At 60.2% G+C, this 25,805-nt stretch overlaps 1 protein-coding gene across 1 annotated transcript in view; it reads left to right on the top strand.

Annotated features, from left to right (window-relative positions):
• LOC141997643 (uncharacterized) overlaps window positions 1–18,671 on the top strand; it is a gene marked incomplete at its 3' end in the record, with an annotated part of 28,342 nt that extends 9,671 nt beyond the window's left edge. Inside the window, exons 12-25 of the mRNA XM_074970070.1 lie at window positions 346–387; window positions 907–1,047; window positions 1,771–1,944; window positions 2,748–2,915; window positions 3,022–3,189; window positions 7,913–8,059; window positions 9,605–9,745; window positions 10,992–11,222; window positions 12,237–12,395; window positions 13,238–13,381; window positions 16,092–16,235; window positions 16,712–16,861; window positions 17,505–17,648; window positions 18,586–18,671. Coding sequence (XP_074826171.1) covers window positions 346–387; window positions 907–1,047; window positions 1,771–1,944; window positions 2,748–2,915; window positions 3,022–3,189; window positions 7,913–8,059; window positions 9,605–9,745; window positions 10,992–11,222; window positions 12,237–12,395; window positions 13,238–13,381; window positions 16,092–16,235; window positions 16,712–16,861; window positions 17,505–17,648; window positions 18,586–18,671 — 2,039 coding nt within the window. The remainder of the gene's footprint in view (window positions 1–345; window positions 388–906; window positions 1,048–1,770; window positions 1,945–2,747; window positions 2,916–3,021; window positions 3,190–7,912; window positions 8,060–9,604; window positions 9,746–10,991; window positions 11,223–12,236; window positions 12,396–13,237; window positions 13,382–16,091; window positions 16,236–16,711; window positions 16,862–17,504; window positions 17,649–18,585) is intronic.
• Between the last annotated feature and the right edge of the window lie 7,134 nt (window positions 18,672–25,805).

Below are 25,805 nucleotides of genomic sequence, written 5' to 3'. Positions count from 1 at the left end.
TCCATCAGGTGCTCCTGTCTCTCATCACCCGCTCCGGTCAGTTGCCACCTGGAGGAGGATGAGCCCTGCTCTGCTCAGCGCTGATGTTCAGTGTCTCCAAGCCCCCAGGTCAAACCAGGGAAGCTGTTTCCTGGCAGGGAGACATACCCAGGGGCAGGGAGTCAGTTACCCCCACTGACTTTAGGCTTGCAGGAAACCTCCTTTATCTGGCCACGAGCCGGCAGCACAACCACGAGCCAGCCCAGACACACACGCAGAGCATGGCACCCGCACACAGAAGGCTTCGCGCACGGCAGGTGTCCCTTGCGCCTGTCACAACTGCAACTCCCTCCTTTCTCTTCCCAGCGCCCAGAGGCAGCGACAGCCTCCTCCCTGCCCGTGACTGGGGTAAGTGACACTGTCGAGGGGAGAGTGGGGCTAACGGGCAAGCGATGTGCCCCAGAGTGTCTGTGGAAGACAGGCAGAGGGCGCCTCTGGGATGAGACAGGGATGGGGGGGAATCTTCTACCTGAACTCTCCTCTCCAGGCTGTGGCATCCCCAGGGTCTCTGCCAGTTCTCGCGCCCTTTCCACCATCAAAGCCCTCCCTCCATGTGGGCAGGCCAGCATGGCGCTGTGCAGCCCATCCTGCTCAGCCATGACACCAGGCTCTTGTTCCTCCCCCGAGGGGGGCATGCTGCCTCTGTAACTCTCCCGCCCCTGCCAGCCCGGGCAGCCAGCTCCCACCCCAGACAGCCCAGACAGACAGCTCCCACTCCAGACAGCCCAGACACCCAGCTCCCACTCCAGACAGCCAGCTCCCACCCCTGCTAGCCCAGGCAGCCAGCCAGACACCTAACGGGGAACAGCAATCCGCTAACCCTCCGCACCCACGGGCTGTTTACACCAGGGACCCTCTCTGTTGCAGTGAGACCTGGGACCTGCCCCCCTGATCCGGTCCGATGTGCCCACTCAGCACCGGCCCACTGCTCCGGTGACCCCGAGTGCCCGGGAATGCGGAAGTGCTGCTATATCGCATGCAGATTCCGCTGCGTTGACCCGGCACAAGGTACCAGAGACGGCGAGTGGTTGTGCGTGTCTCAGTGCAGTGAGCGCGCCCTGCACCGGCTGAGCTGGGGTCCCCTTGGGACGGGTGCGCCAGCCCCCGGCTGCAGACAGATCGCTGCACTGCACCAGCCACAGCAAACCAGGGAGGGACCCAGGTACCTGGTACCTTCCCAGCTGCCCCACGCCCATGACACTGGGGACGGGCTGGGGCTGGGGCTGAGCCTGACACTCCCCCATCACAAATTCCCCCCTCGGACAGGCTGCAGCTGCCTGCGAACCTGAGCCCTGCAGGAGCCCCCAGCGTCCCCCAGCTGCCCCGCTGCAGCCTGTCGTGGGCTGCCCAGGGAGCTGTGTGTGTCTTTGCAGCCCTGACACCTTGGGCCCTGCTCTGCAAAGAGCCACCCAGCTGGAGCGACAGACTGTAATGGGGGGCTCCAGGCTGAGTGGATAATGGGGGGGGGCTCCAGGATGAGTGGATAATGGGTGGGAGGGGGCGGGGAAGCTCCAGGCTGAGTGGATAATGGGGTGGGGGGAGCTCCAGGATGAGAGGGATTCTGGGGACAGGGGTCTGGGGGAATTTCTTTCTCTGACTGACCGGCCGGTAGCTGCGTCCAGCCAGGGCTGTGAGGGGTGGAACTGAGGCTTCCCAAGGCTCTGCTCAGCCCCCAGCCCCCCTGACCCCCCCCCCACACACACACACCCTGAGCATGTCCCTTGCTTGCAGAGAAGCCCGGCTATTGCCCGGTCCTCGTGCCCGCAGGCCTGAACCTCAGTAAGAGCTGCCGCCCCTGCCTGGCGAACAGATCCTGCTCCACCTGCTTTCGGGACGCGGATTGCCCAGGCCTGGAGAAGTGCTGCCCAGGCCGGTGCGGAACCCGCTGCTCGGAGCCCGTTTCCAGTAAGAGAACATACAACCGGCCACACAGAGTCAGGCCAGTGGTCCCACTAGCCCCGTACCCTGTCCTGACAGAGGCCAGGCCCAGCTTCTGGCAGTTAAGGGTTTAGGGACACCCGAGCATGGGGTCACCTCCCTGACCATCTTGGCTAATGGCCATCGATGGACCTAACCTCCAGGAACTTATGTAATTCTTTGTTGAACCCTGTTATACTTTTGGCTTTCACAGAATCCCCTGGCAGTGAGTTCCACAGGTTGATTGTGCACTGTGTGAAGAAATACTTCCTTCTGTTTGTTTTAAACCTGCTGCCTAGTAATTTCCTTGGGTGAGCCCTGGTTCCTGTGTTATGGGAAGGGGTAACTAACACTTCCCTAGTCACTTTCTCTGCTCCATTCATGAGTTTATAGGTCTCTATCTATCCCCGCTCAGTTGCCTCTTTTCCAAACTGAGCAGTCCCAGGAGGCACCAGCCTGGCCCGAGCAGAGGATACCTGCAGCAGGGTGTGCATCCCCCGCCCTTCACCTGCCCCCCATCCGTGAGCGGCAAGACTCAGAAACTGGGGCCCAGGGGGCAGGGCAGGACCCGCAGAGCATAGCGCCCTGCCCGACAGGCAGAGGCGGCGCTGGGAGCCTGCAGAGCATTGAGCTCAGCGTCCTGGGGCAGCAGGGAGAGGCCACTAGCCCTGCCGTGCTTGGCTGTGACCGCGGGGCATGGAGCCGTGTCGGAGACAGAGCGCGACAGGCCCCGGCTGAGCCGCATGGAGTCACGTCCCCTGCACTCCCTCCGCTCTGCTCTGCATCCCCAGACTTCTGCCAGCTCAGCCCCGACACTGGGCCCTGCAAAGCCTGGGTCCCTCGGCTCTTCTACAACTCCAGCTCCAGGCACTGCGAGCTGTTTATCTACGGCGGCTGCCAGGGGAACCAGAACAACTTTGCTGTGGAAGAGGAGTGTCTGCAGGCCTGCGGGCCCCCTGGTGAGAGCAGGGCCTGGCGGGGGGGAGTTTGAGCTCGCTCTGTAGGGGCATCCTCCTCCAGGCAGTCCACATGGCACTGCCGGGCACTCTCTGTTCTCTGTTCTAGACATCTGCAAACTGCCCCCTGAAGCGGGACCCTGCGACTCCGCATTGCCCCGGTTCGTCTACAACGCTGAGGCCGGGCGGTGTGACGGGTTCACGTACGGTGGCTGCGACGGCAACAGGAACAACTTTGAGACGGAGGCCGCGTGTCTCCAGGCCTGCGCAGGCCACGGTGAGGTGTCAGCTCAGCCGCTGGGGCCCCGAGCCCTCCCGTCGGGCCGCCGGCTTGGCCAAGCTGCGGGTTTGGTCAGTGGCTCAGCCACTTCCCTCAGAAAGTCCCTCCAGAACTTGGGGTTCTCTTCTGAGCCTGGGGCCACACAGACCTGCCTTCTGGACACATCGGTCTCGAAGCCTCCCCGCTAGCCCTGCCAGGGCGAGGGCCCTCTTGGACCCCGTCTGTGGGCAAGGCCTATGAATGACGTTAGCTGGCCTCTCTGCAGTGTCTGGACCCTCCTCCCTTGCTCCCTGGAGACCCACTGAACCCACTGACTGGCACAGGCTCCCTGCTGCTGACGCACTCGGGCCCCTCTGACTGTTTGCTCTTTAGGGTTCCCCTTAGCCCCCCTAATCGCCCACACCCATTCGAGCTGCCTGCCGACCTCAGGTGGGCCCAGAGGGGCTGAGATTCCTCAGCTGGCTGGGGAGCAGGAGTCCTGTGCCCTGGGCTCTGGCCTGTCCTCGGCCCTGCCCCAACCACTTTCTCCTTCTCTTTCAGGCATGGCCTAGCCCTGGCCAGAATGGGGCTCCACGGGGAAGCTGCAGTCCCTGGGGACCAGTCCCATTCACCCAGCATGACCCTTTGATGCAATGCTCTTCTGCTGTCAAGTCCCTGTCCTGTGTGGAAATAGGTTTTTCTGCATGTGCTTCTCACAAACTTGTTACTGTGTCCCTGGGGTAATGGGGTCTCACCGGAGGTGCTTGCATTGTTACAGATAAAGGGATGTGGCTGATTCAAACCTGTTCCCCCTCTAGTCTGGATCATTAGCCAGTGTCTGAAATGCAGAACAACATTTCCACACTGTGCCTGCAACAACCTGCCCCTGGCGCTCCCCACCTCCACCCCATCAGGCACCGATCGGCAGGGTTTGCTCCGGTGCACTGGAACCTCGGTGTGGCCCAGTCAGACTCACGCAGTGCATTCCACGTGCTTGTGGAGATGTGACCAGCCCAGGGGAGAGATTTAGCTGCTTGGAGCAGGGCCTGTGTCTTCCCCTGGCCCCACTCAGAGCGCAGCCCTGAGTGTTGCACAAAGAATAGAATCGGGGTGGGCCGCCCTTTGCCCTGCAGGATTCTTTTGTCTCCCATTTTCTCAGATTTTTTCAGATGCTTTTATAGAATGTGGGTGCATTTGGAACACAATTTGCATACCCAATTCCTGCAGTTACATGCACAAGCATGGTAAATGCAGCTAGATGCCCTGCCAGCTATTTGCCTGGGCACTTATCACCACTGAACATGCATCCTAACACCTGGGCCCAATGGCACCCCCTCTTATTCTTCATCCACGGGCAAGGAGAGGCTGGGGAAGGGTACTTGCGTTCCGCACAGTTGGCTGGATTGTCTCTATCTCCTTCCAGCATGACACCTCTCAGCCCCTGGGCAGTAGCAATCCGATGGCTGAGGTGCTCCCTCGGGATGGTGTCTCAGGCAGGCACCGGGTCTCTGCTGCAGGGGGTCAGCCTGAGATCACACAGACAGTGGGGCCATGACCCTGTCATTCAGGATCACTGCACACAGCAAAGGCTTCATTTGCACCTTACAGGATTGAAACAGGATCTGGATGCAGATCTGCTGGTGTCTCATGCGCTACCCATTTGGGGTGACTCCCAGGGTCGGCAGGCCCCACCCTCCCGTACCAGAGTCTGACCTGTGTGGTCCAAGCTCAGACCATCCATAGACCCAAAGCTCGGGCACATGCTTTGCCAAACTGAGGCCAAACATTTCCCAAGAGGCCAAGGAAACTGTTTTTGCTCCCATGATGTCTCTGTTCTGTGACACCATTTCATGTCTCCTCCAAGGCCCTTCAGGCCTGGCCGCTAACATTATGCTTCTCAGCTGTCACGTTAAAGGGCCCCAGATCACTTTGGTCTCTGTTTCAGTTCTGTTTATTGAGGATTTTCCATATTCACTGAACCCCGAGCGAACAGAGAGACAATATAATACAGCAGTGCAGGGACTCTCCAGTAGACAAGCATATGGCATGTCAGAGTTTAACCCAAATCCTTATTGTTCCTGAGCCCCCAAGGGAGAGCAATGGGGCTGGAGCAGAAATGGGGGATCGGCACGAGAGCGGAGGGGGATCCAGGCAAAGGGGCTGCCGGAGACCTGCGCTGGGCACCAGGGCCTGCACTGCCGCAGTGGGGCTCTGTCCTGACCCCCGGACATGGAGCAGCAGGCCCAGGCTGCAGATGGTCATGCTGACATGCACCCCGCGGCTCGCCGGCCGATAAGCCTGTTGACACAATCTGGCAGGGCATCCAGCACGGGATTCTGTGAACTCCCCGTCCTGTGTTTGTGCTGCTCCCAGGCTTGGCACTGGCTGGGAGCTGGCCTCTGGCAGGATGCTACAGGTCACCACGTGGGAGCCAGCCCTTCCCCGTGCTGGCCCTGCCCCACCCATGCAGGGTTTAAATCCCCACCTAGCTCAGCCCTGGGTGCTCAGAGATAGCCCCTGACAGCACCATGAAGTCAGGTACCATCTTCCTCCTCCTGGGGCTCCTGGCCCTGGGGAACGCCACATGGAAGAAGGAGAAAAGTGGTGAGTGGTTTGCCCTGTTCCTCTGGCCCAGGGCAGCTGGGGTGGATGTGGGGGATCTAGAGCCCAGCACCATCTTGGCCTTCAATGGCTGGCTAATGAAGAGCTCCATTGCCATAGCCCTGCGTGGTGCTGATGTGGGCTCAGAGGAGGAACAGCCACATGCTGCCCATGGAAATCCACCCTGCCTATAGGGCTGCTTTCCAGCTGGGCCCTTGCCCAGGGACTGGGCCATGCATGCTATAAGATCTGCACGAGCATACTCGGAGCATGTGCAGTACGCAGCCCCGGTGCACGGCCATTAGGCTATGCAAGTGCACACAGGTATTTACATCCATAAGTTGCAGGTGGAACAGCGAGGCCAGGGTTTGAAAACCTCAGCCCCAAACCTCCCCACCCCCAGGACTGGCTGTGCTGACAGCTGATGTCAGGTCTGGGTGGCATGGCACCAGCTCAACCTGGTAAGGCCGGTTTTTAAGAGGCACAGACATTTTTGCCGCCTGGCTTCACCCCCTGCTCAGAGCAGGGAACAGCACAATGCTGTAAACATGGGAGGTCTGTCCGTGCTCCAGCTGCCAGCCTGGCTTCCCCAGCTGAGCTGCACCAGGGAACAGGCTCTTCAGGGTTTCAGAGGGAAAGACTTGACTAAACAGCAGCGGTAATGTGGATTTCGCACTCAGCCGTGCTAATGTCGCCAAAGTGAAATGACTAAAGGTGGCTGCAAAGCCTCTGATCTGTAACCGGTGCAGGCACAACAAAATAGCTGTCCGTGTGCCTGGAGAATCACAAAGATAATAGCTGTATTTAAGAAAGGGGAAAAAAGAGATCCTCACAAATACAGCCCCTTTAGCCTGACCTCTGCAGAACACAAGGGTTTAGAACAAATTGTGAAGGAAAGAATAAAGACGTGGAGGTAAATGGGATAAAATGCACCACGGGTTTACCAACGGCAGATCGTGCCTGACTAACCTGGTGTCTTTCTTTGATAAGAGACCTGATTCTCTAGAGGAGGGAAATGTGGAAGATCTAATCTAGCTGGACGTCAGTAAACGATGCAGGTGGGAAATTCCTAGTTAACTGGAGAAGACGGGATTAGCACAAGAACTGTGGTGTGGGCAAGGAGCTGACGAAGGGGAGATGACCACGGGTTGTGCTGGAAGGGGGAGGGCCGGGCTGGAGGGAGGTTCCTGGTGGCATTCCTCTCGGATCAGTCTTGGGACCACTCTTATTGGCTGTTTTGATTGGTCACCTTGGCACAGGAAGTAGGAGTGAGCTAATGAAATTTGCTGAGGACACAAAGTTGAGACATTTTGTTTCAAATGTAGCTACGAACAAAAATAAAGGTAAAACCACCTGGAAACCAAAGGTTTTGCTCCACCTGAAACGACAGTCTGTGTGTGTGTCTTGGCCACTGAATCAAAAGCTCCATCGTTCACCCAGCACGAGCCCGAGGGTAGCACAGCGCGAGAGTCAGAGGCAGCGCAATGGCTGAGGGGCTGGGTCCTGCTGCCACTGATGTTGGGGAGCAGGATCAGGCCCTTCCGTTCTCCCGGGCGCATCAGACATTGGCCAGGCAGCAGGTTCTTCCCTTGCAAAACCCTAGGGGGGCCCACAGGACATTAGGGTGAACTCTGAACAGCTCCGCTCGACCGCCTGCGGCCTGGGAGAGACAACGCTGGCCTGTTACCCCAGGCTGTTTGCCTTCGAAGGGCGAATCGCCCCAGGGAAGGAGCAACGGGCGCCCAACAGCCCAGTCACACAACTGCAGGAGAACCGCGTCCTGCTCCACTGCGGCTCCCCGCTGTGCAGGCCCGGGGCGGGCTGGGTTAATGGGCTGAGGGCGTGGACGTGGCGAGGGGGCTTTAGAACAGTTAATAAATATTTACCCGCCTAAACCTTGCAGCAACTCCCTGCAGCTTCCTTCCCGTGCCTCCCTTCTCTGGGGTAATGACAGAGCCTCTCCAGCAAGAGCCACCAGCTTCAGTCCTATGGTGCTGAACGCTTGGCCTCAAGGGTCAGGCCGGGACCCTGCATTCCCGGGGCTGGGGTGGGGAGAGCACAGCAAGGACAGCTGCTCCCCTCCCAGCAGGGCGGTTGAACTGTCTCCTCCAAGTGATCTGGGCTCTTGTCTCCTGCACAGCCACAGCCAAGGACGGTGAGTGTCCGGCCGAAATGAAGGGGCCCGCACGACCCCCCCAGGCCTACTGTCTCTTGGATGAGTCCTGCCCAGGGAGCGAGAAGTGCTGCAGCGAAGGGGACAGGAGAGTCTGCGTCCTCCCGGATTCAGGTACCGGCCGATCCCCCTGTGGGCAGGCAGGGGAGGCTCTTCAGTCCTGTCCCATAATAAAGCAGAAGGTGGGGGTGGGTCTGACGAGACGAAGGCAGCTCAGCCAGCACCACCACAAGGGGGTCTCTGCACAGAGATGTAGCGGCCGGTGGAATTCCCTGCCACTGGAGCTCAGAGGGCTGGATGGCACTACCACGCGTTAAGATTAGGGTGATCAGCTCTCAGGCTTCAGGGCATATGCTGACTGCTGCAGGGGTCAGGAAGAAATTGCTTGTCCCCCACATACAGCCCTGCTCAGCTGGCCAGATACATAGCGGATGTTTGCCTTTCTCTGGAGCGTCAGACGCTGGGGAGTGCCAGAGGCAGCCTCAGAGCAGGGGCTGGGGAGACTCGTCTTTGGTTAGTTAGGAATCAGCAAAAAGAAAAGCAGCTCTGGAGGACTGAAATCTGAAGCCGTTCTCCCGGCTCCCCAGTCTCCGGCCCCGTCGCCCAGGAACGGCTCTGAAGAGCTCATTTTGCCAAGCTGAGAGGCCTTTCTCCCCTGGCGTTAGCTGGGCAGGTGCCCCCATCCTGACGGGTCTCGGGGGAGCTCTGGGTCCCACAGCCAGTTCAAAGGACACGTTCCCTGCGGGGCCCGGCTCAGGCGCCGCTGAGCTGTACTACAGGGTGCTCCGTGGGGAGCGAGGCCACGAGCTCTGCACCAGGGCACTGGGAACAGATCCTTAGGGCTCTCGGAGAAATGGCTGCCCACAATCAGCCAGGGCCAGACCCACCCTGCGATGCCCTCATCGGGGCTCCACCAGAGCCCTTAGGCTACAGCAGCTCCTGCCACGTGGCAGGGGGGAGCCTGACATTGTGTCCTGCCAGCTGAAAAGTGACGTGCGGTGTTTTGGCTCTGGCCGTTGGGTCACAATAACCCGCAGCCTGTGATGCAATGCACTCCTCACCTCAGCTCCTGGCTCACGATCCCCAGCTCCCTCCCCGGGCTCTGCAGGGGAGGCAAAGGGAGACGTGTCCAAGCTGTGCTGGCCAAGGGGCAGACTCCTGCTTCTGCAGCATCGGTGTCAGCACACCCTGCAGGAAGGAGAGTGGGGGAACCCGTCCAATCCACGGGCAGTACTGTCTGGAAACGGCATCTCTTCTGATACAGGCCGCAGCTTCCCTGGACTTCAGGCTCTCTCCTTCCCGCCCTTGGGAGCCGCTGCGCTCTGTTGTGTGTATTCGCAACATCACCATGCACGTTAGAACGGCTGTCGTTAGTCACACCGGTGTGCTACCTTTTCACACTGCACCTGGTGCTCATTCTGTAGGCGCTCGGGCTGCTCCAGTGAACATATCACAGACACCAGGAACTCTTCCTTCACAGCAGTGACAGGAGCTATAGGGAGATGGGCAATTCCATAGCTGATAGCCACACAAAAGGGCATTGCATTGCCATGTACCTGCCAGGCCTTTGCCTATTTGACCGAGCGATCCACACCCCAGAGCTGAGCCGTAAGTACACATGGCTTGACAAATCCCCTGTTCTTTTTCCTTCTTTCCCAGTGCACCCGGGGTATTGCCCCAAGCCAGACGCAGGCCTGGTCACCATCTGTCTTGTGAGCTGCTCCGACGACACGCAGTGCTCCATGGACGAGAAGTGCTGCACCATCGGCTGCCACAGAAAATGCACCAAAGCTGAGCCAGGTAAAACGCTGCGAAGTAGCTCAAGGGGCTGCATCAGCCTGGTACAGCCGGCTGGCTTTCCAAACCAGTGAGGCCATGATAACATGGGCATTTCGCACGCACCGTTGTGTGCCGCGTTCGTGCATTCAGTCACAACAGCTGTCCGCTCACGTGGCAAATCAGGCACATTTGCCAACACACGGACCCAATTTGCATGTGCAAACCTGGTCACTGTGACATGACCTGCCCTTGCAGCCGTGTACCTGAACTCTCTGGAAATGGCTCCCCGCCCCTCGTCCCGCAGCGAACCTGCGCTGACAGACAGTGTCCACAGGCTCCCGGCAGCTAACAAGCCCCAGGGCTCCACTGCAGGGAGGAGTGAGAAAAGCCTTTTCACAGAATAGCGCACGGCACAAGTGAGCAGCTTCATCCTTAAAAGGCTGCTGCTCGCAGACGGAGGCAATGCAATCCAGACTCTCCATGCATTCAAGGCCTCTTCAGTATATTCTTCTCCCATCTCCAGTGAGCACAGATGGGAATGTGGGGGGGAGGGAACAGCCCTGCATATACCCCTGATCACTGCAGCAGCCCTGTGGGCCAGGAAGGCCTGCGCCCATGGGAGGAAATCCCACCCCCAGCCTCCACCGCAGAATTAGCTCTGGGTAGATAAATGCCACTGCCCGCTGCAAGGCCTCCACAGCCGCTGGGACACAGCCAGCCGGGCCCCCTCCCCCTGCAGGCAGAGAGCCCAGACAAGCGAGCTGCTTTCCCCCAGGCAGAACGCCAGTCCCAAGCAGCCCCGTTGCCTTCAGTGGAGCTCCCCGGGGCTTGAAGTGAAGCAGGTGCCAAATGCTTTGCTGGAGCTGGGCTTTGGGAGGTGGAACCCAAGGAGCTGCCCCTGTAGTGCCCAGCCAGGCAAAATGCCCAGTGGGGGAGGACCTTGGGCTGGGCTGATAGTGACTAACTGAGGCTTTTGCAATCCGCTGAGCACTGCCATGCAGGAGAGATGGGTCAGTATGACCCCAGCCCTTATCTGGGTCCAAAATCCTGCAGCTCCCCAGCCAGGCCAACAAGGAACAAGCCTCCGCACCAGCAGCTTCTAGGAGCCAAGCATCTCCCACACGGTCACGCCATTCTGCACCTGAGCCGGCCTGGCCGGGGCTTTGCCCCCAGGGAGCCAACAACCCCCAGATGCTTCTCAGGCCAGGGTGGGGAAGGCCCTGCCTGTTCGCCGACGCGGTTACACTGGACTCTGACTCTTTTCCAGCTTCCCCGGGCGTTTGCCCCAAGAGGAAAGTACTACAACCATTTGCTCCTTGCAACAACAAGTGTGCTAGCGACAGGAGCTGCCCTGGGGAACAGAAATGCTGCTTTACCGGCTGTGGCCTTGACTGTGTCCCTCCACAAACAGGTGCCCTCAGCACCGCCCTGCCGCCCGCCCAGTCCGGAGAGGGCTGGGACTGGACCAAACAGACTCAAGAGGGAGGCAGTGCTACAGGTGAAGAGGGGCCAGGACTCTGAGTGCACAGGGGGGTGGGGGGACTGGTCCTAGGCTGGCCCATTTTTCACCAGATCCCCCGCCCCCTAGAGAGTCACTAGGGCTTGTTGGTCCCCCACAGACAGGGACATCCCTGCCCTTCGGCAGTGAAGCTGGGCCCTTCCATCGCTGGGAGGGGCGGTGCCGCAGTGACTGGGACTGCAGCCAGTGCTGGGTGCAGCCACAACCGCCCGTCAGTAACGGGCAGGGTTCCCAACCCTCCGGGATTGTCCTGGAGTCTCCAGGAATTAAAAATTGATCTTTGACTAAAGATTATGTCCTGTGATGAAACCTCCAGGAATACGTCCAACCAAAATTGGCAACCCTAGTAACGGGCAGAGGGAAACCTGTGATTTACAGGCTGTTGGTAACAGCGCCTCTGCACTGCAGCTTTGTTAGCCCAGCAGCCACCTGCGCTAACTGGAGGGGTGTTCTGAACTTGCTGGCACTTTCCCTGTGCTGGGAACAAAGGCCCAGGGTTATTTATTTAGCCCAGTTCTAAAAGCTCCCTCCTGCTCTGTGAGGTGTCACTGTAACCAGGCAGTAATTAGCCAAGGCAACCGTCATGCGCTGGGGAGAGCGGGACGCCGCATTAGGAGCCCGGCATTCACTTCCGGGCTCACTTGGACCCTCACCTTGGGCTGTGCATTTGCAGGAGCTGGTGCGTGCAGTCGAGTGCGCAGAGATGGATACACACTAGCCGGCCTGCTCGGTGCCCGCTAGTGCCAGGATAGCGTGCAGCAGTGCCGGGTGCAGATCCTTGCTTATGCACGTAGCTGGTTATCTGCATGTGCCTCTTTCTGAAGGAAAGTGCCTCAGTGTCTCCACCGGAGAAACGAGGCTACTGCCTGTTTCCCAGCGGTGGGTGCATGGGGCTAGCTGAGCGCCACGTACTACCATGGTGTTATTGCCACTAGGGGGTGGGGTTTCTGCCGCCCACGGGCGGTTGTTCCTAGGGCCTCATTTCTGTTGCAGGGAAGCCTTGGACACCAAGGAAACGTGGAACCTGCCCACCCAACCTCGTCAGGTGTCTCTACACAGAGCCCCCTCTGTGCCACAATGACACCGACTGCCGGGGGCGGCAGAAGTGTTGCTATAACCGGTGTCGGTTCCGCTGCGTGGACCCGGAGGAAGGTACCAGAGACGGCGGGCAGCACCACGCGTGCTGTCGGCACGAGGGCTAGGCACAGAGTTACTGGGGCAACCCCCCCGATTCACAGGGGGCACCAGGGCAAATGGCAGCTGCGCCCGGGCCCAAACAAATCCCCACAAATCGCCTCTCTCCCCATCAGCACTGGGCTCATCCCGCTTCGCATCCTGCCCTCCAACGCCCCTGCCTTTGGGCACGGCTACTGAGAGCAGATTTTTTATCCCCGAGGTGCCCCTAAAGACCCGGGGAAGAGCCTGCAATTAATGCCCTGCCCAGGCTGCAATCCCTGGTGGGCAAAGGGCATTGCCCGGTGACACTGCCTCAGCCTTTGGCAGCGAATTGGTTGAGGGTGGCACAAAGTGGCTGTGGATTAGGGTAGAGGGAAGGCAGGGAGAACGAGCGCTGGGCGAAATTGGGGAGAGAGGAGCTTGGGCAGCAGGGTTAAGGCAGGGTGCTGAGAGCACCCAGGGCAGGGGGGGGAAGCCAGGGGGCAGCCAGGGCAGAGGGGTGAAGACGGGGGGTGAAGGCAGGGGGCAGCCAGGGTGGGGATGAGGGCATGTATAGAATCATAGAATACCAGGGTTGGAAGGGACCTCAGGAGGTCATCTAGTCCAACCCCCTGATTGAATCAGGACCAATTCCCAATTTTTCCCCAGATCCCTAAATGGCCCCCTCAATCATTGAACTCACAACCCTGGGTTTAGCAGGCCAATCCTCAAACCACTGAGCTATCCCTCCCCCCCACGTAGTTCTCTTTCCTCCCATGGGGATGTCATCTGCCCACCCCTCATCTCTCATCTCTGCCCTGTGACCCCTCGTGTTCCAGAGAAACCCGGCGTCTGCCCAGCTGAGGCCCCAGCGGGCGTCCTCGATCCCTGTTTCTTCCGCTGCTCGGCGGACGAGGACTGCCTGGGAAGTGAGAAGTGCTGCGCCCTGAGCTGCGGCGCGGCCTGCCTGGAGCCAGGGCAGGGTGAGTGTCCTGGCAGCCCCGCACAGACCCTGTCAGGACCCCACCCCAGACCTGCCCTGAGGGACCCTGGCTTCCCCAGGGGCTCAGGGGCTCAGCGTCTCAGCGGAGGCGGGACGCTGTGTCCACCAGGAGCTCAGCCGGGGGCCAAGAGGTGGCAGGTGCTAAGGACAGCAGCTGAGAGCGGAGGGGGGCAGTGTCGAGGGGGGCAGGCGGGCTGGCGAGGAGGAAGACAGGGCCAGAGACAGGAGGAGTCCGTGGGGAAGACGGGCCGAGCAGAGGGGGGCGGGAAGACGGCCGAGCAGAGGGGGGCAGGAAACGGGACCCCAGGACGACGCCAAGGCTGCAGGGCTCCCCGTGCTGCCCTGCCCCAGGCTGCGGAGCCCGCAGCCCACAGCAGGAGGCGACCCAGCGGCCCCGGCCAGGGGATTGCGGCTGCCACAGACCCCCCCACTTTGCCACTTTGGGGCGGGACTTAGGAGAACACCTGGGAAAGGAGCAAGGCCGCGGGACAGCGGCTCGCGGGTTTGGGGTCTGAGGAAGGAGGGCAGGCGATAGGCCCAGCAGGGAGGACAGGTGCCCGGTCAAACCCCAACCCCAACCCCTCCCCTGGGGCGGGATGCTGGAGATGCTTAGCCCCCAAGGCAGGCAGCCCCGCTCAGACATTCCCCGGTGCCGTAGCCCCCAAGGCAGGCTGCCCCGCTCAGACATTCCCCGGTGCCGTAGCCCCCAAGGCAGGCAGCCCCGCTCAGACATTCCCCGGTGCCGGGCTCATGTTTAACACCTGGCTTCTGCGGCACAAACGGGGCAGGGGGCCGAGGGCTGGGGGGGCCCATCCGAGGAGGCACCAGCCTCAAGGTGCTTAGAGCTCTGGGCTGGGGGCCCCCACCCTAGCGCCTCTCACGCCCACTGCGAGGCATGAAGGAAACGCCCCACAGCTGAGTCCGTGAGGAGAAGCTGCAGGGGATCCCAGCCCCCGGGGTCCCACCCAGAGAGGAGAGGCAAGGGGGCAGAGGCACAGCCCTTCGGGCTCAGGGGAGTGAGAGCTTTAGCAGTTTGCCCCGTCTCTCTCCACCGCATGGGAAGCCGCCCAGAAATGACAGCCCGGCAGGCCCTGTGCTGGCGTTGTGTGCCCTGCCAGTGTCTGGCAGCAGCCCTGGAACAGGGACACTCTCCCCCAGGCACCGTTAAACCCTACTGAGGCGTTCGAGGTGCCTCTAGAAGGGCTCTTGTTCTCAGTCTGTGGAATGCTCCGACTTCCTGTAGCGTAGGGTTGCCAGGTGTCCGGTTTTCGACCGGAACGCCTGGTCGAAAAGAGACCCTGGCGGCTCTGGTCAGCACTGCTGCCCGGGCCGTTAAAAGTCCGGTCGGCAGTGCAGCAGGGCTAAGGCAGGCTCCCTGGCTGCCATGGCTCCGGGCAGCTCCCAGAACCAGCGGCATGTCCCCCCTCCAGCTCCTATGCATAGGGGCAGTCAGGGGGCTCTGCACACTGCCCCCCACCCCAAACACCAGTTCCACAGCTCCCGTTGGCCGGGAACCACAGCCAATGGGAGCTGTGGGGGTGGTGTCTGCTACCTGGCCATGCCTCTGCTTAGGAGCCAGAGCGGGGACATGCTGCTGCTTCCAGGAGCTGTCTGAGGTAAGCGTCTCCCGGAACCTGCACCCCGCACCCTTCCCATGCCCCAAACCCCTGCCCCAGCCCTGATCCTCCTCCCACACTCCGAACCCCTCAGCCCCCTCCTGGAGCCCTCTCCTGCACCCCAAATCCCTCATCCCTGGCCCCACCCCAGAGCCTGCAGCCCCAGCTGGAGCCCTCACCCCCCCCCGCACCCCACCCCCCTGAGCCAGCCCAGTGAAAATGAGCCAGTGAGTGAGGGTGGGGAGAGCAAGCGACAGAGGGAGGGGGGATGGAGTGAGCAGGGGCGTGGCCTCAGAGAAGGGGTGGGGCCTTGCAGACGGGGCATGGGCAGGGGGCAGGGCAAGGGTGTTCAGTTTTGTGGGAGTTGGGGTGACCAGATGTCCTGATTTTATAGGGACAGTCCCAATATTTGGGGTTTGTCTTATATAGGCGCCTATTACCCCCACCCGTCCCGATTTTCCACACTTGCGGTCTGGTCACCCTAGTGGGAGTAGAAAGTGGGCGGCCCCACTGTCGCGCCCTAGAGGCTCCCGCCCTGCCCTAGAGGCTCCTGCCCTCGCGGGCTGCCCCACGAAGGGTCGGTTCTGTACCCTCAGACATTTGCCAGCTGCCAGCCCAAGCGGGTCTCTGTGACGTCTACTCCTTCCGGTACTTCTACAATGCCACCGCCCAGAGGTGTGAGCCGTTCTTGTACCACGGCTGCCGGGGAAACGCCAACAACTTTAGGACAGAAGCCGAGTGTGTCCAGGCCTGCGCAGGCCACGGTGAGGGAGAAGGTTTCCCTGCAGCCGGCTCTGCCGGGGGGGCCCGGATCCCCTGCCCCGGGACACCAGGGACACCCCGGCACTGGAGTCAGAGGGTCCTGGTGGGAGAGAGGGCTCAGGCCCCGGGAGTCGGGAAGCGGAGGGGCCCTTTGCCCCAGGTGAGGCCAAGAGCCCGGGGCAGGGGGATGAAGAGGAGGGAGAGAGCAGGGCCGGGGGGAGACGGGGCCCTGGCTCACGCTCCCATGGAGCCAGGAGGCTCTGCCTGCGAGTGGGTGTCTCACCGCCGCCCGCGTGACTGTTCTGTGCCCAGAGAAGCCCGGCGAGTGCCCGGCCGTAGAGCAGGGATCGGCTGGGGCCTGCGAGGAGAGATGCCGCCGTGACGACGACTGCCCAGGCGCCCAGAAGTGCTGCAGGAACGGCTGCGGCTCCGAGTGCCGCTCAGTGACCCCAGAAGGTGGGAGCCGCTTGCTGCTGTGAGGGGAGCCAGGGCTCCCAGGGGTCCCCTCGACGCATGCACCCCCGGCTGCACGCGCACCCCCGAGCGCCGGCCGGACTCTCGCTGAGCACTCTCCTGGGGCGGCCGGCACGGTGGGGAGGGCCACACGGGTCTCCCAGCCTCCAGGGGGGTCAGCGCCCGGCCTAGGGAGCAGGGGCCACGGGACTGTGCTGAGTGCAAGGGGGAGGGGAGAGCTGTTTATGGCCGGGGGCAGGGCAGGTTGCTGGATTTATTGTGCTTGGGACTCACTCTCCTTCCCAAAGTGCTCCCTGTCCCAGGAGACAGGTGGACATGCGAGGGGCCAAGCAGGGACAGGGGTTGGGCTAGGCCCAGACAGAAGGCCAGGGCCAGGTTGGCCCATTTCCTGCCAGGACGCCCTTACCCCACCCGGGGCTGCGGCCCAGGGTCTGATGCCCCGTGGCTGTCTATCGCAGTGAGGCCTGGAGTCTGCCCGGCGTTACCAGGAGGAGCCGTCGGTGCCTGTGATGAGAGATGCCGTTCCGACAGTGACTGCCCGGGCGCCCAGAAGTGCTGCAGCAACGGCTGTGGCCTGGCCTGCGTGGCCGTGGCTCTCATCCCAGAGGGTGAGGATCGCAACACTAGACCCCACTGTGCAGCCACCCATAACACGCTGTCCCGGCAGCTCGGGGCACGTCCCTCCACCCCGCCCTGGGCGGTTTATTGTTCTCCCCCATTGCTCGATAGAATCTCGTACTACGTTCAGTTTGCTAAATGCGGGAGTTCTGTCCTAGCCAAGAGGGCGATGGGAGGTTCCCCTGGGGCGACCCCGAATGTTGCCCTGACACACCAGGGCCTGGTCTGTTCTGAGGCCATTCATTCCTGGAGGGGTCCCGAGTGCTGGCAGTCCTGCTGCTGAGCTAGTTTCTGCTCAATTGCTTCGGTGCAGCATCAGCTTCCCCTGCCCCCCACCCCACCGCTCAGTGTCCGTGGGGGTCCTCAGGGATCTGACAGAGCCAAGTCCTCGAAGCTGAGTCACAAATTGCCTGGATAACGGGGCATGTGCCGTGAAACGGCTCTTGCACAAGACGAGAAGGAGGTTCAGCAGCCAGGCTTGTGCACGCTCCAAGTGGAAGTGCAGCCAGCATGGCAGTACACCCCTGCCCAGCCACGTGGGGCTCCCTGGGGCCCACAGCCTTGGCTGGCTGCCCGAGGAGCCCTGCACTGCGAGTGGGGGCATCCCTGCCACGTCTGCTCTGTGTGTTGCAGTGAAACCCGGCGTCTGCCCAGCCCAAGCGCCAGCGGACAGCCTCAGCCCATGCTTCTTTCGATGTACCAAAGACAACGATTGCCCGGGCCAGGAGAAATGCTGCCGTCTCAGCTGTGGCATTGCCTGCCTGAGACCAAAGCACGGTAAGAAACAGCTACTACCACGCCAGGCCCGTGAGAACTGGGGATGTTGCCCCCGCAGGACACCCCGCAGCACCCTGGGCGTGTGTCTGAGGCTGTGGGAGAATCGGGGCCACTCCCTGAGGATATGTCTACACGGCACAGACCTGGAACAGCAGGGCTTCGGCCAGCGCGCTAAAAATAGCGGTGGAGACGTTGCCCTGGCCTTGTCCCCTGCCCCACCCCAGCTCGAGAGCCGGAGCCGCAGCGTCTACACAGTTATGTTTCATGCACTAGCGCAAGCCCTGCCCCCACAAGACTGGGGAGATGGCCTGGGCAGCTCGCTCTCTGGTGCAGTGTAGACGTACCTTCCAGGGCCAGGTCCCCACCCCGGAAACACGCCCTGAATGATCCTGACTCCCCCAAGCCCCAGGAGGTCTGACCATCTCCTTATTGGCAGGGAGCTCAGTCCCAGGGGGCGGGGAATGGGGACGTGGGGCACAGAGCACTGGGGGCCAGGGGGCAGAGGATATGGGTCCAGAGAGCTGTGGATCGAGGGCCAAGATGGAGCAAAGAGCGAGGACAGAAGGGGCAGGAGCGCTGGCTGCACGCAGGGCACGTGAGCTGAGGCAGAGGGGGGACGGGCAGCTGAGGGCAGGGCTTGGGGCAGGGAGGGGTCTGGGGGAGAGGACTGGACGTGCCAGGGCCCAAGCCAGATGTGGGTCACAGGGCAGAGAGGGGGCGACCTCAGAGAGCAAAGGGCAAGGAGAGGCCATGGAAGGTGCCAAGGCAGCAGGCCAGGGGACTGGTTCTGGGCCGCCCTTCAGGCCGGGCCTGGCCCATTTCCCCAAGAACGCCCCTACCTGCCCCCCCCATTCCCTCATGGAGTCGCTGGGACTTGGCTGGGGCAGCTCTGTGACTGGGCAGGGCCTCACTGCCACGCGCCTGGCCTGTGTTCCAGAGAAACCGGGGCTTTGCCCAGCATTTAAAATCAGAGACGAGGGGCCGCCCCTGACGCTGTGCCAGCAGGACAGCGACTGCCACAAGAGAGACAAGTGCTGCAGGATGGGCTCCAGCTACGTCTGTGCACCGCCTTCCCCCACGGCAGGTGAGACGGCACGTGCCCACGTGGGCTGCTCCAGGGGCACCCGCTGCCCACCCCGTCACTCCCTCCCAGGGGCCGATGGCTCAAGGGCCCCATGCCAGCCAGAGCCAATTGAGTGCACCATTCTGCCCCACACACCGCCCTCTGCCAGTCATAGAGACAGAGCCTCAAGCCCTGTCCCAGTGCTGCCCCCAACCTCAGCGGGGCTGAGCTGACCCCCACATGGTGCCCTCTAGCTCTGCCCCTGGGGTGGGTGGCTGTAGGATGGTGTCACGGAGTGCCCGGGCGATGCTCTGGAACTGCTCCCCATGAAGCCAGTCAGGACTCTGGGGCAGTCGCCTTCCGGTGAGCAGCCTGTCCGCAGGGCAAACAGCTCACACAGCTTCCACCTTCCTGGGTCTGACCTCGGAGCATTCAGTATCCTCTGCCCCTCCGTGTGCTTCCCACAGCGAGACCGCTCAGGCGGGGCTCCTGGGGAAGCCAGTGGGTCCTGCACCCCAACTTCGCAGTCAGACGGGACTCTCAGCCAGCCAGTAAAACAGAGGTTTATTAGACGACAGGAACATGGTCTAAAACAGAGCTTGCAGGTGCAGAGAACAGGACCCCTCAGCTGGGTCCATTTTGGAGGGCAGTGAGCCAGACAACCACGTCTGCCCTTCACTCCATGTCCTAGCCAGCCCCAAACTGAAACTCCCTCCAGCCCCCCCTCCTCTGGGCTTTGTTCCTTTCCCAGGCCAGGAGGTCACCTGATTCCTTTGTTCTCCAACCCTTTAGCTCTCACCTTGCAGGGGGGAAGGGTCCAGGCCATCAGTTGCCAGGAAACAGGGTGTCGGCCATTCTCTGTGTCCAGACCCCTGCACACACCTGCCCTCTAGGGCTCTGCAGTGATCATACACCCTTACCCCACCACCTAGATACTTAAGAACTGCATAAGGGAAATTGAGGCACCCCCACAATATTCGGAGGAACCATTAAGAACAGTCCCACTTCGTCACATCTCTCCCCCCTTCGAGATCGAACTGAGCGGGGTCACTTTAGGCGGTGACCTGGGGAAGTTCGAAGCCACCAACGTTCCCATGGATGCCCCAGCGTCTCTGCCATTCCTTGGTAGGAGTTACACCAGGCCCTTCCAGTTTCACGCCCTCCCTTAGGTCGGGGGTGGTCGATAGCACTCGCAGGCCGCATGTGGGAAGGTTTCTGCGGCCCGCCCTTTGGCCACCCCAAAACCCCAGGGGGTCAAACTTGGATTGGGTCTTCTCCCCAACAAGCTGGCCAAACACAGCCACTTGGTTATAGGACTGTTTAAGTTTCTTAACAGCTTTCACTCCATCTGAGACCTTCTCAAAGCTATCCACACTGGGTCTTTCAACAGAACAGTCAGTGGATCCATTCACAACAGAGAATTTCTGGCTGTTAGGAACTGAAACTTTCTTGATTAAATCACTTTCACACCCTTCAGTTGCAGTAAACTGCTTGCAAAGACTCCATGAGGATTCCTTTCCCTAGGGCTTTTCTATGCAACAATTCACCCCTCCCAGAAATTCTGCTCTTACCCTCTTTACCTAGGGCTTGCTCTAGAGGAACACATTCCTGAGCAACAACAGACTCTTTCTGGGTCTCCCTTACATCCAGAATTACCTATGGCCCATCCGGTGGATTCCTACACAATCCCCTTTCAGGCAAACTGACAGACTTCCTAGATAAATGGTCAGAAGCCTTCTCCTTCCCTTTGCCACACACAAGTTCAGGAATCTTTTCCTTCTTGCTACAGGTTTCCACACCCTCCATAGGTAACACAATCACATCACCTTCACGCTCTCCTTGTGCCCTGGCTAGGATCTCACCCTGATTAGACAGAGTTGCGACACCCTTTCCCAACCACACACGAGCAACAGGCAAAATACAAGCACCAGAATTGTCTGGTCTCTGGGATTTTACATAGACACTAACTGGATGCGACCTAGTTACAGGGCCATTCTCCTGAGCAGACACAAACTTAGGGCCATTCCCTTCCTGGGCTTTAGCTGAATCCAGAACCAGCTCTGAGACAACTGCACAACGCTCAACCATCACAGGCTGCAAGGCCCCTTCTGTCTGCTCCACAGACCAAGAAGAGCCGGACACACTTTCTCCTTTACCAGACACACAGCTTGGGATCTCATTCCCCTTGTCCCAGCACACAAGGCTGATCACAGACACCTGCTTGGAGATCAGGGTAGCTCCCTCCACAGGCAAGTCAATACCTCTGACAGGCACAGGCATGTTTCCTTCACTGTCCCAATTCTCCACCCAGCTAACAGGTAAGGTCCAGGGACACTCATCTTCCACTCTCCTCGCCTTCCCACCCTGCTGACTAGACACAGCCATCAGCTCACAAGGCTGCCTAGGCTCATCCAAACTTTCCTTACCCAGCACCTTGCCACTCCCCACAGATCCCCTCCCCTGCCTGTGTCTCCCCCCACTCAGCTGGGGTCTCAGCTCCCCCTGTGCTCAGCGCTGCCCTTGCTGTGCCAGTGGGGGTAGGCAGCGAGCTCGCTGCTTTCCTCACTGCATCAGAGCCAGCGTGAGCCCCCTCTCCGGAGTGCAAGGGCGCAGGGAGCATCTCTCTGTCCCACCCAGCCCCAGGGGTCTGCTTACAGGCAGGCAGGTAGCCTGAGCCTAGCGGCTCCTCCCTGCTGCCAGCCAGGTCATCTGCATTTTCACTGACCATTTCCCTCTCCACCGATTGGTTCCCTGGATTCAAATTCAAACCCTTGGCCGTTACAGGAGCAGGGCCTGGATCCTGTCCCAAAGAGACACAGTCACCCCACAACAGGGTCTCGCAGCCGATATCCTGGAGAACCCCAACAACCAGCCAGCCCCACCCCTCCTGGGTCTGCACAGGGATCTGGGCCATAGGCAGGGCGAGGGGCTTCGTCCCTGGGACCCTCACCCAGCTCACACAGCCCCTCAACCTCTGAGGCTGCACCACCCAGGGCCTGACAACAGTTCTCTCTGTCCCAGGATCTCGCCACCCCAGGAATGTCTCCCCATTGACCATCACCTTCCGCTCCCACTGGGGGTCCGAGGGGCCTGGCCCCAGGAAACTCCACACAGACATATAGGTTGGGGTCAGGAGTGGGAGCCTGTCCACCTCCCCACCCATCTGGCCGACAGAGTCTATGGCCTTGGGACCCAGCAAGGGAGCTAGACACCGGGGCTTTTCCGCAGGGTCCCCCTGGTTCAAATCTCCAGCCTGCTCAAAGGCAGTGAGGTGGGCATCCACATCCCCCCCCCCCTAACCAGGGCAGCAATTTAGTCTCGAGGTTCCCTGCGGAACTGGCCCCCCGGGGTCTATCCCCACTCACCCCGGGGAGGTTCCCTAGGCCTCTCCGCTCCCCCACCGCCAGTTCATGCTGCTGCTGCTTCTGCAGCTCTTTCTCGGGCTCTCGCTGTCTCTCACAGTCCTCTTGCTCTCTCGGACTCAGCTCCAATCCCGTCCGTCTCCGATCCCCGGATGGGGAACCCGATCGTGAAGACCCTCGTCTGGTCGGGGACAGGAGTCTTGGGGATGCCTGGCTACTACTCCAGCTGCTCCCAGATCCTGCTATAGCCCCATTTGGGGTCAGGAATCTGTCCCTTAGAGCGGTCATCCTCCTCCAGCTGCACGATTAACTGTGCTTTGGTGAACTTTCCAATGCTCAACCCTCTCTTTCTGCACAGGGTTACAATGTCCTTCTTAAGAAGACGGTGACAGACCATCACTCCACTCTTCCCAAGTTGTTGTGGACTCACGGGCCTGTGTGCTCGCAGCTCCCCACGGTTTCCAGGGAAAACCCCTAGTGTGCCAGCCCTTCTCGAGGTCACCACCTCTTTGCCAGGGTCGAGCTGCAGACTCCTCCGCCCCTGGGACCGCTCGCTGCAGTCCCCCGGGGGACCCTGTTACTGCAAAAGTCCTTTTCTCTGGTCACACAATCCTAGGGGTTAACCGCCCCCTGAAACCGTCTCTCTCTGAATCTTCAGCACGCCTAGTCCCCATCAATCCCCCTTTGTTTTACTGCTCCCCAGTCACTTACTGCAGGAAGCGCCATCCACGGGGTGCAGTAGATCCCACCGCTGCCACCAGTTGTCACGGAGTGCCCGGGCGATGCTCTGGAACTGCTCCCCATGAAGCCAGTCAGGACTCTGGGGCAGTCGCCTTCCGGTGAGCAGCCTGTCCGCAGGGCAAACAGCTCACACGGCTTCCACCTTCCTGGGTCTGACCTCGGAGCATTCAGCATCCTCTGCCCCTCCGTGTGCTTCCCACAGCGAGACCGCTCAGGCGGGGCTCCTGGGGAAGCCAGAGGGTCCTGCACCCCAACTTCGCAGTCAGACGGGACTCTCAGCCAGCCAGTAAAACAGAGGTTTATTAGACGACAGGAACATGGTCTAAAACAGAGCTTGCAGGTGCAGAGAACAGGACCCCTCAGCTGGGTCCATTTTGGAGGGCAGTGAGCCAGACAACCACGTCTGCCCTTCACTCCATGTCCTAGCCAGCCCCAAACTGAAACTCCCTCCAGCCCCCCCTCCTCTGGGCTTTGTTCCTTTCCCAGGCCAGGAGGTCACCTGATTCCTTTGTTCTCCAACCCTTTAGCTCTCACCTTGCAGGGGGGAAGGGTCCAGGCCATCAGTTGCCAGGAAACAGGGTGTCGGCCATTCTCTGTGTCCAGACCCCTGCACACACCTGCCCTCTAGGGCTCTGCAGTGATCATACACCCTTACCCCACCACCTAGATACTTAAGAACTGCATAAGGGAAATTGAGGCACCCCCACAATATTCGGAGGAACCATTAAGAACAGTCCCACTTCGTCACATCTCTCCCCCCTTCGAGATCGAACTGAGCGGGGTCACTTTAGGCGGTGACCTGGGGAAGTTCGAAGCCACCAACGTTCCCATGGATGCCCCAGCGTCTCTGCCATTCCTTGGTAGGAGTTACACCAGGCCCTTCCAGTTTCACGCCCTCCCTTAGGTCGGGGGTGGTCGATAGCACTCGCAGGCCGCATGTGGGAAGGTTTCTGCGGCCCGCCCTTTGGCCACCCCAAAACCCCAGGGGGTCAAACTTGGATTGGGTCTTCTCCCCAACAAGCTGGCCAAACACAGCCACTTGGTTATAGGACTGTTTAAGTTTCTTAACAGCTTTCACTCCATCTGAGACCTTCTCAAAGCTATCCACACTGGGTCTTTCAACAGAACAGTCAGTGGATCCATTCACAACAGAGAATTTCTGGCTGTTAGGAACTGAAACTTTCTTGATTAAATCACTTTCACACCCTTCAGTTGCAGTAAACTGCTTGCAAAGACTCCATGAGGATTCCTTTCCCTAGGGCTTTTCTATGCAACAATTCACCCCTCCCAGAAATTCTGCTCTTACCCTCTTTACCTAGGGCTTGCTCTAGAGGAACACATTCCTGAGCAACAACAGACTCTTTCTGGGTCTCCCTTACATCCAGAATTACCTATGGCCCATCCGGTGGATTCCTACACAATCCCCTTTCAGGCAAACTGACAGACTTCCTAGATAAATGGTCAGAAGCCTTCTCCTTCCCTTTGCCACACACAAGTTCAGGAATCTTTTCCTTCTTGCTACAGGTTTCCACACCCTCCATAGGTAACACAATCACATCACCTTCACGCTCTCCTTGTGCCCTGGCTAGGATCTCACCCTGATTAGACAGAGTTGCGACACCCTTTCCCAACCACACACGAGCAACAGGCAAAATACAAGCACCAGAATTGTCTGGTCTCTGGGATTTTACATAGACACTAACTGGATGCGACCTAGTTACAGGGCCATTCTCCTGAGCAGACACAAACTTAGGGCCATTCCCTTCCTGGGCTTTAGCTGAATCCAGAACCAGCTCTGAGACAACTGCACAACGCTCAACCATCACAGGCTGCAAGGCCCCTTCTGTCTGCTCCACAGACCAAGAAGAGCCGGACACACTTTCTCCTTTACCAGACACACAGCTTGGGATCTCATTCCCCTTGTCCCAGCACACAAGGCTGATCACAGACACCTGCTTGGAGATCAGGGTAGCTCCCTCCACAGGCAAGTCAATACCTCTGACAGGCACAGGCACGTTTCCTTCACTGTCCCAATTCTCCACCCAGCTAACAGGTAAGGTCCAGGGACACTCATCTTCCACTCTCCTCGCCTTCCCACCCTGCTGACTAGACACAGCCATCAGCTCACAAGGCTGCCTAGGCTCATCCAAACTTTCCTTACCCAGCACCTTGCCACTCCCCACAGATCCCCTCCCCTGCCTGTGTCTCCCCCCACTCAGCTGGGGTCTCAGCTCCCCCTGTGCTCAGCGCTGCCCTTGCTGGGCCAGTGGGGGTAGGCAGCGAGCTCGCTGCTTTCCTCACTGCATCAGAGCCAGCGTGAGCCCCCTCTCCGGAGTGCAAGGGCGCAGGGAGCATCTCTCTGTCCCACCCAGCCCCAGGGGTCTGCTTACAGGCAGGCAGGTAGCCTGAGCCTAGCGGCTCCTCCCTGCTGCCAGCCAGGTCATCTGCATTTTCACTGACCATTTCCCTCTCCACCGATTGGTTCCCTGGATTCAAATTCAAACCCTTGGCCGTTACAGGAGCAGGGCCTGGATCCTGTCCCAAAGAGACACAGTCACCCCACAACAGGGTCTCGCAGCCGATATCCTGGAGAACCCCAACAACCAGCCAGCCCCACCCCTCCTGGGTCTGCACAGGGATCTGGGCCATAGGCAGGGCGAGGGGCTTCGTCCCTGGGACCCTCACCCAGCTCACACAGCCCCTCAACCTCTGAGGCTGCACCACCCAGGGCCTGACAACAGTTCTCTCTGTCCCAGGATCTCGCCACCCCAGGAATGTCTCCCCATTGACCATCACCTTCCGCTCCCACTGGGGGTCCGAGGGGCCTGGCCCCAGGAAACTCCACACAGACATATAGGTTGGGGTCAGGAGTGGGAGCCTGTCCACCTCCCCACCCATCTGGCCGACAGAGTCTATGGCCTTGGGACCCAGCAAGGGAGCTAGACACCGGGGCTTTTCCGCAGGGTCCCCCTGGTTCAAATCTCCAGCCTG

Source organism: Natator depressus, chromosome 13, assembly GCF_965152275.1.
Source record: "Natator depressus isolate rNatDep1 chromosome 13, rNatDep2.hap1, whole genome shotgun sequence".
NCBI lineage: Eukaryota > Metazoa > Chordata > Testudines > Cheloniidae > Natator > Natator depressus.
Note: the sequence above shows the minus strand (reverse complement) of the source record. Positions and strands in the feature narration are given on the sequence as shown.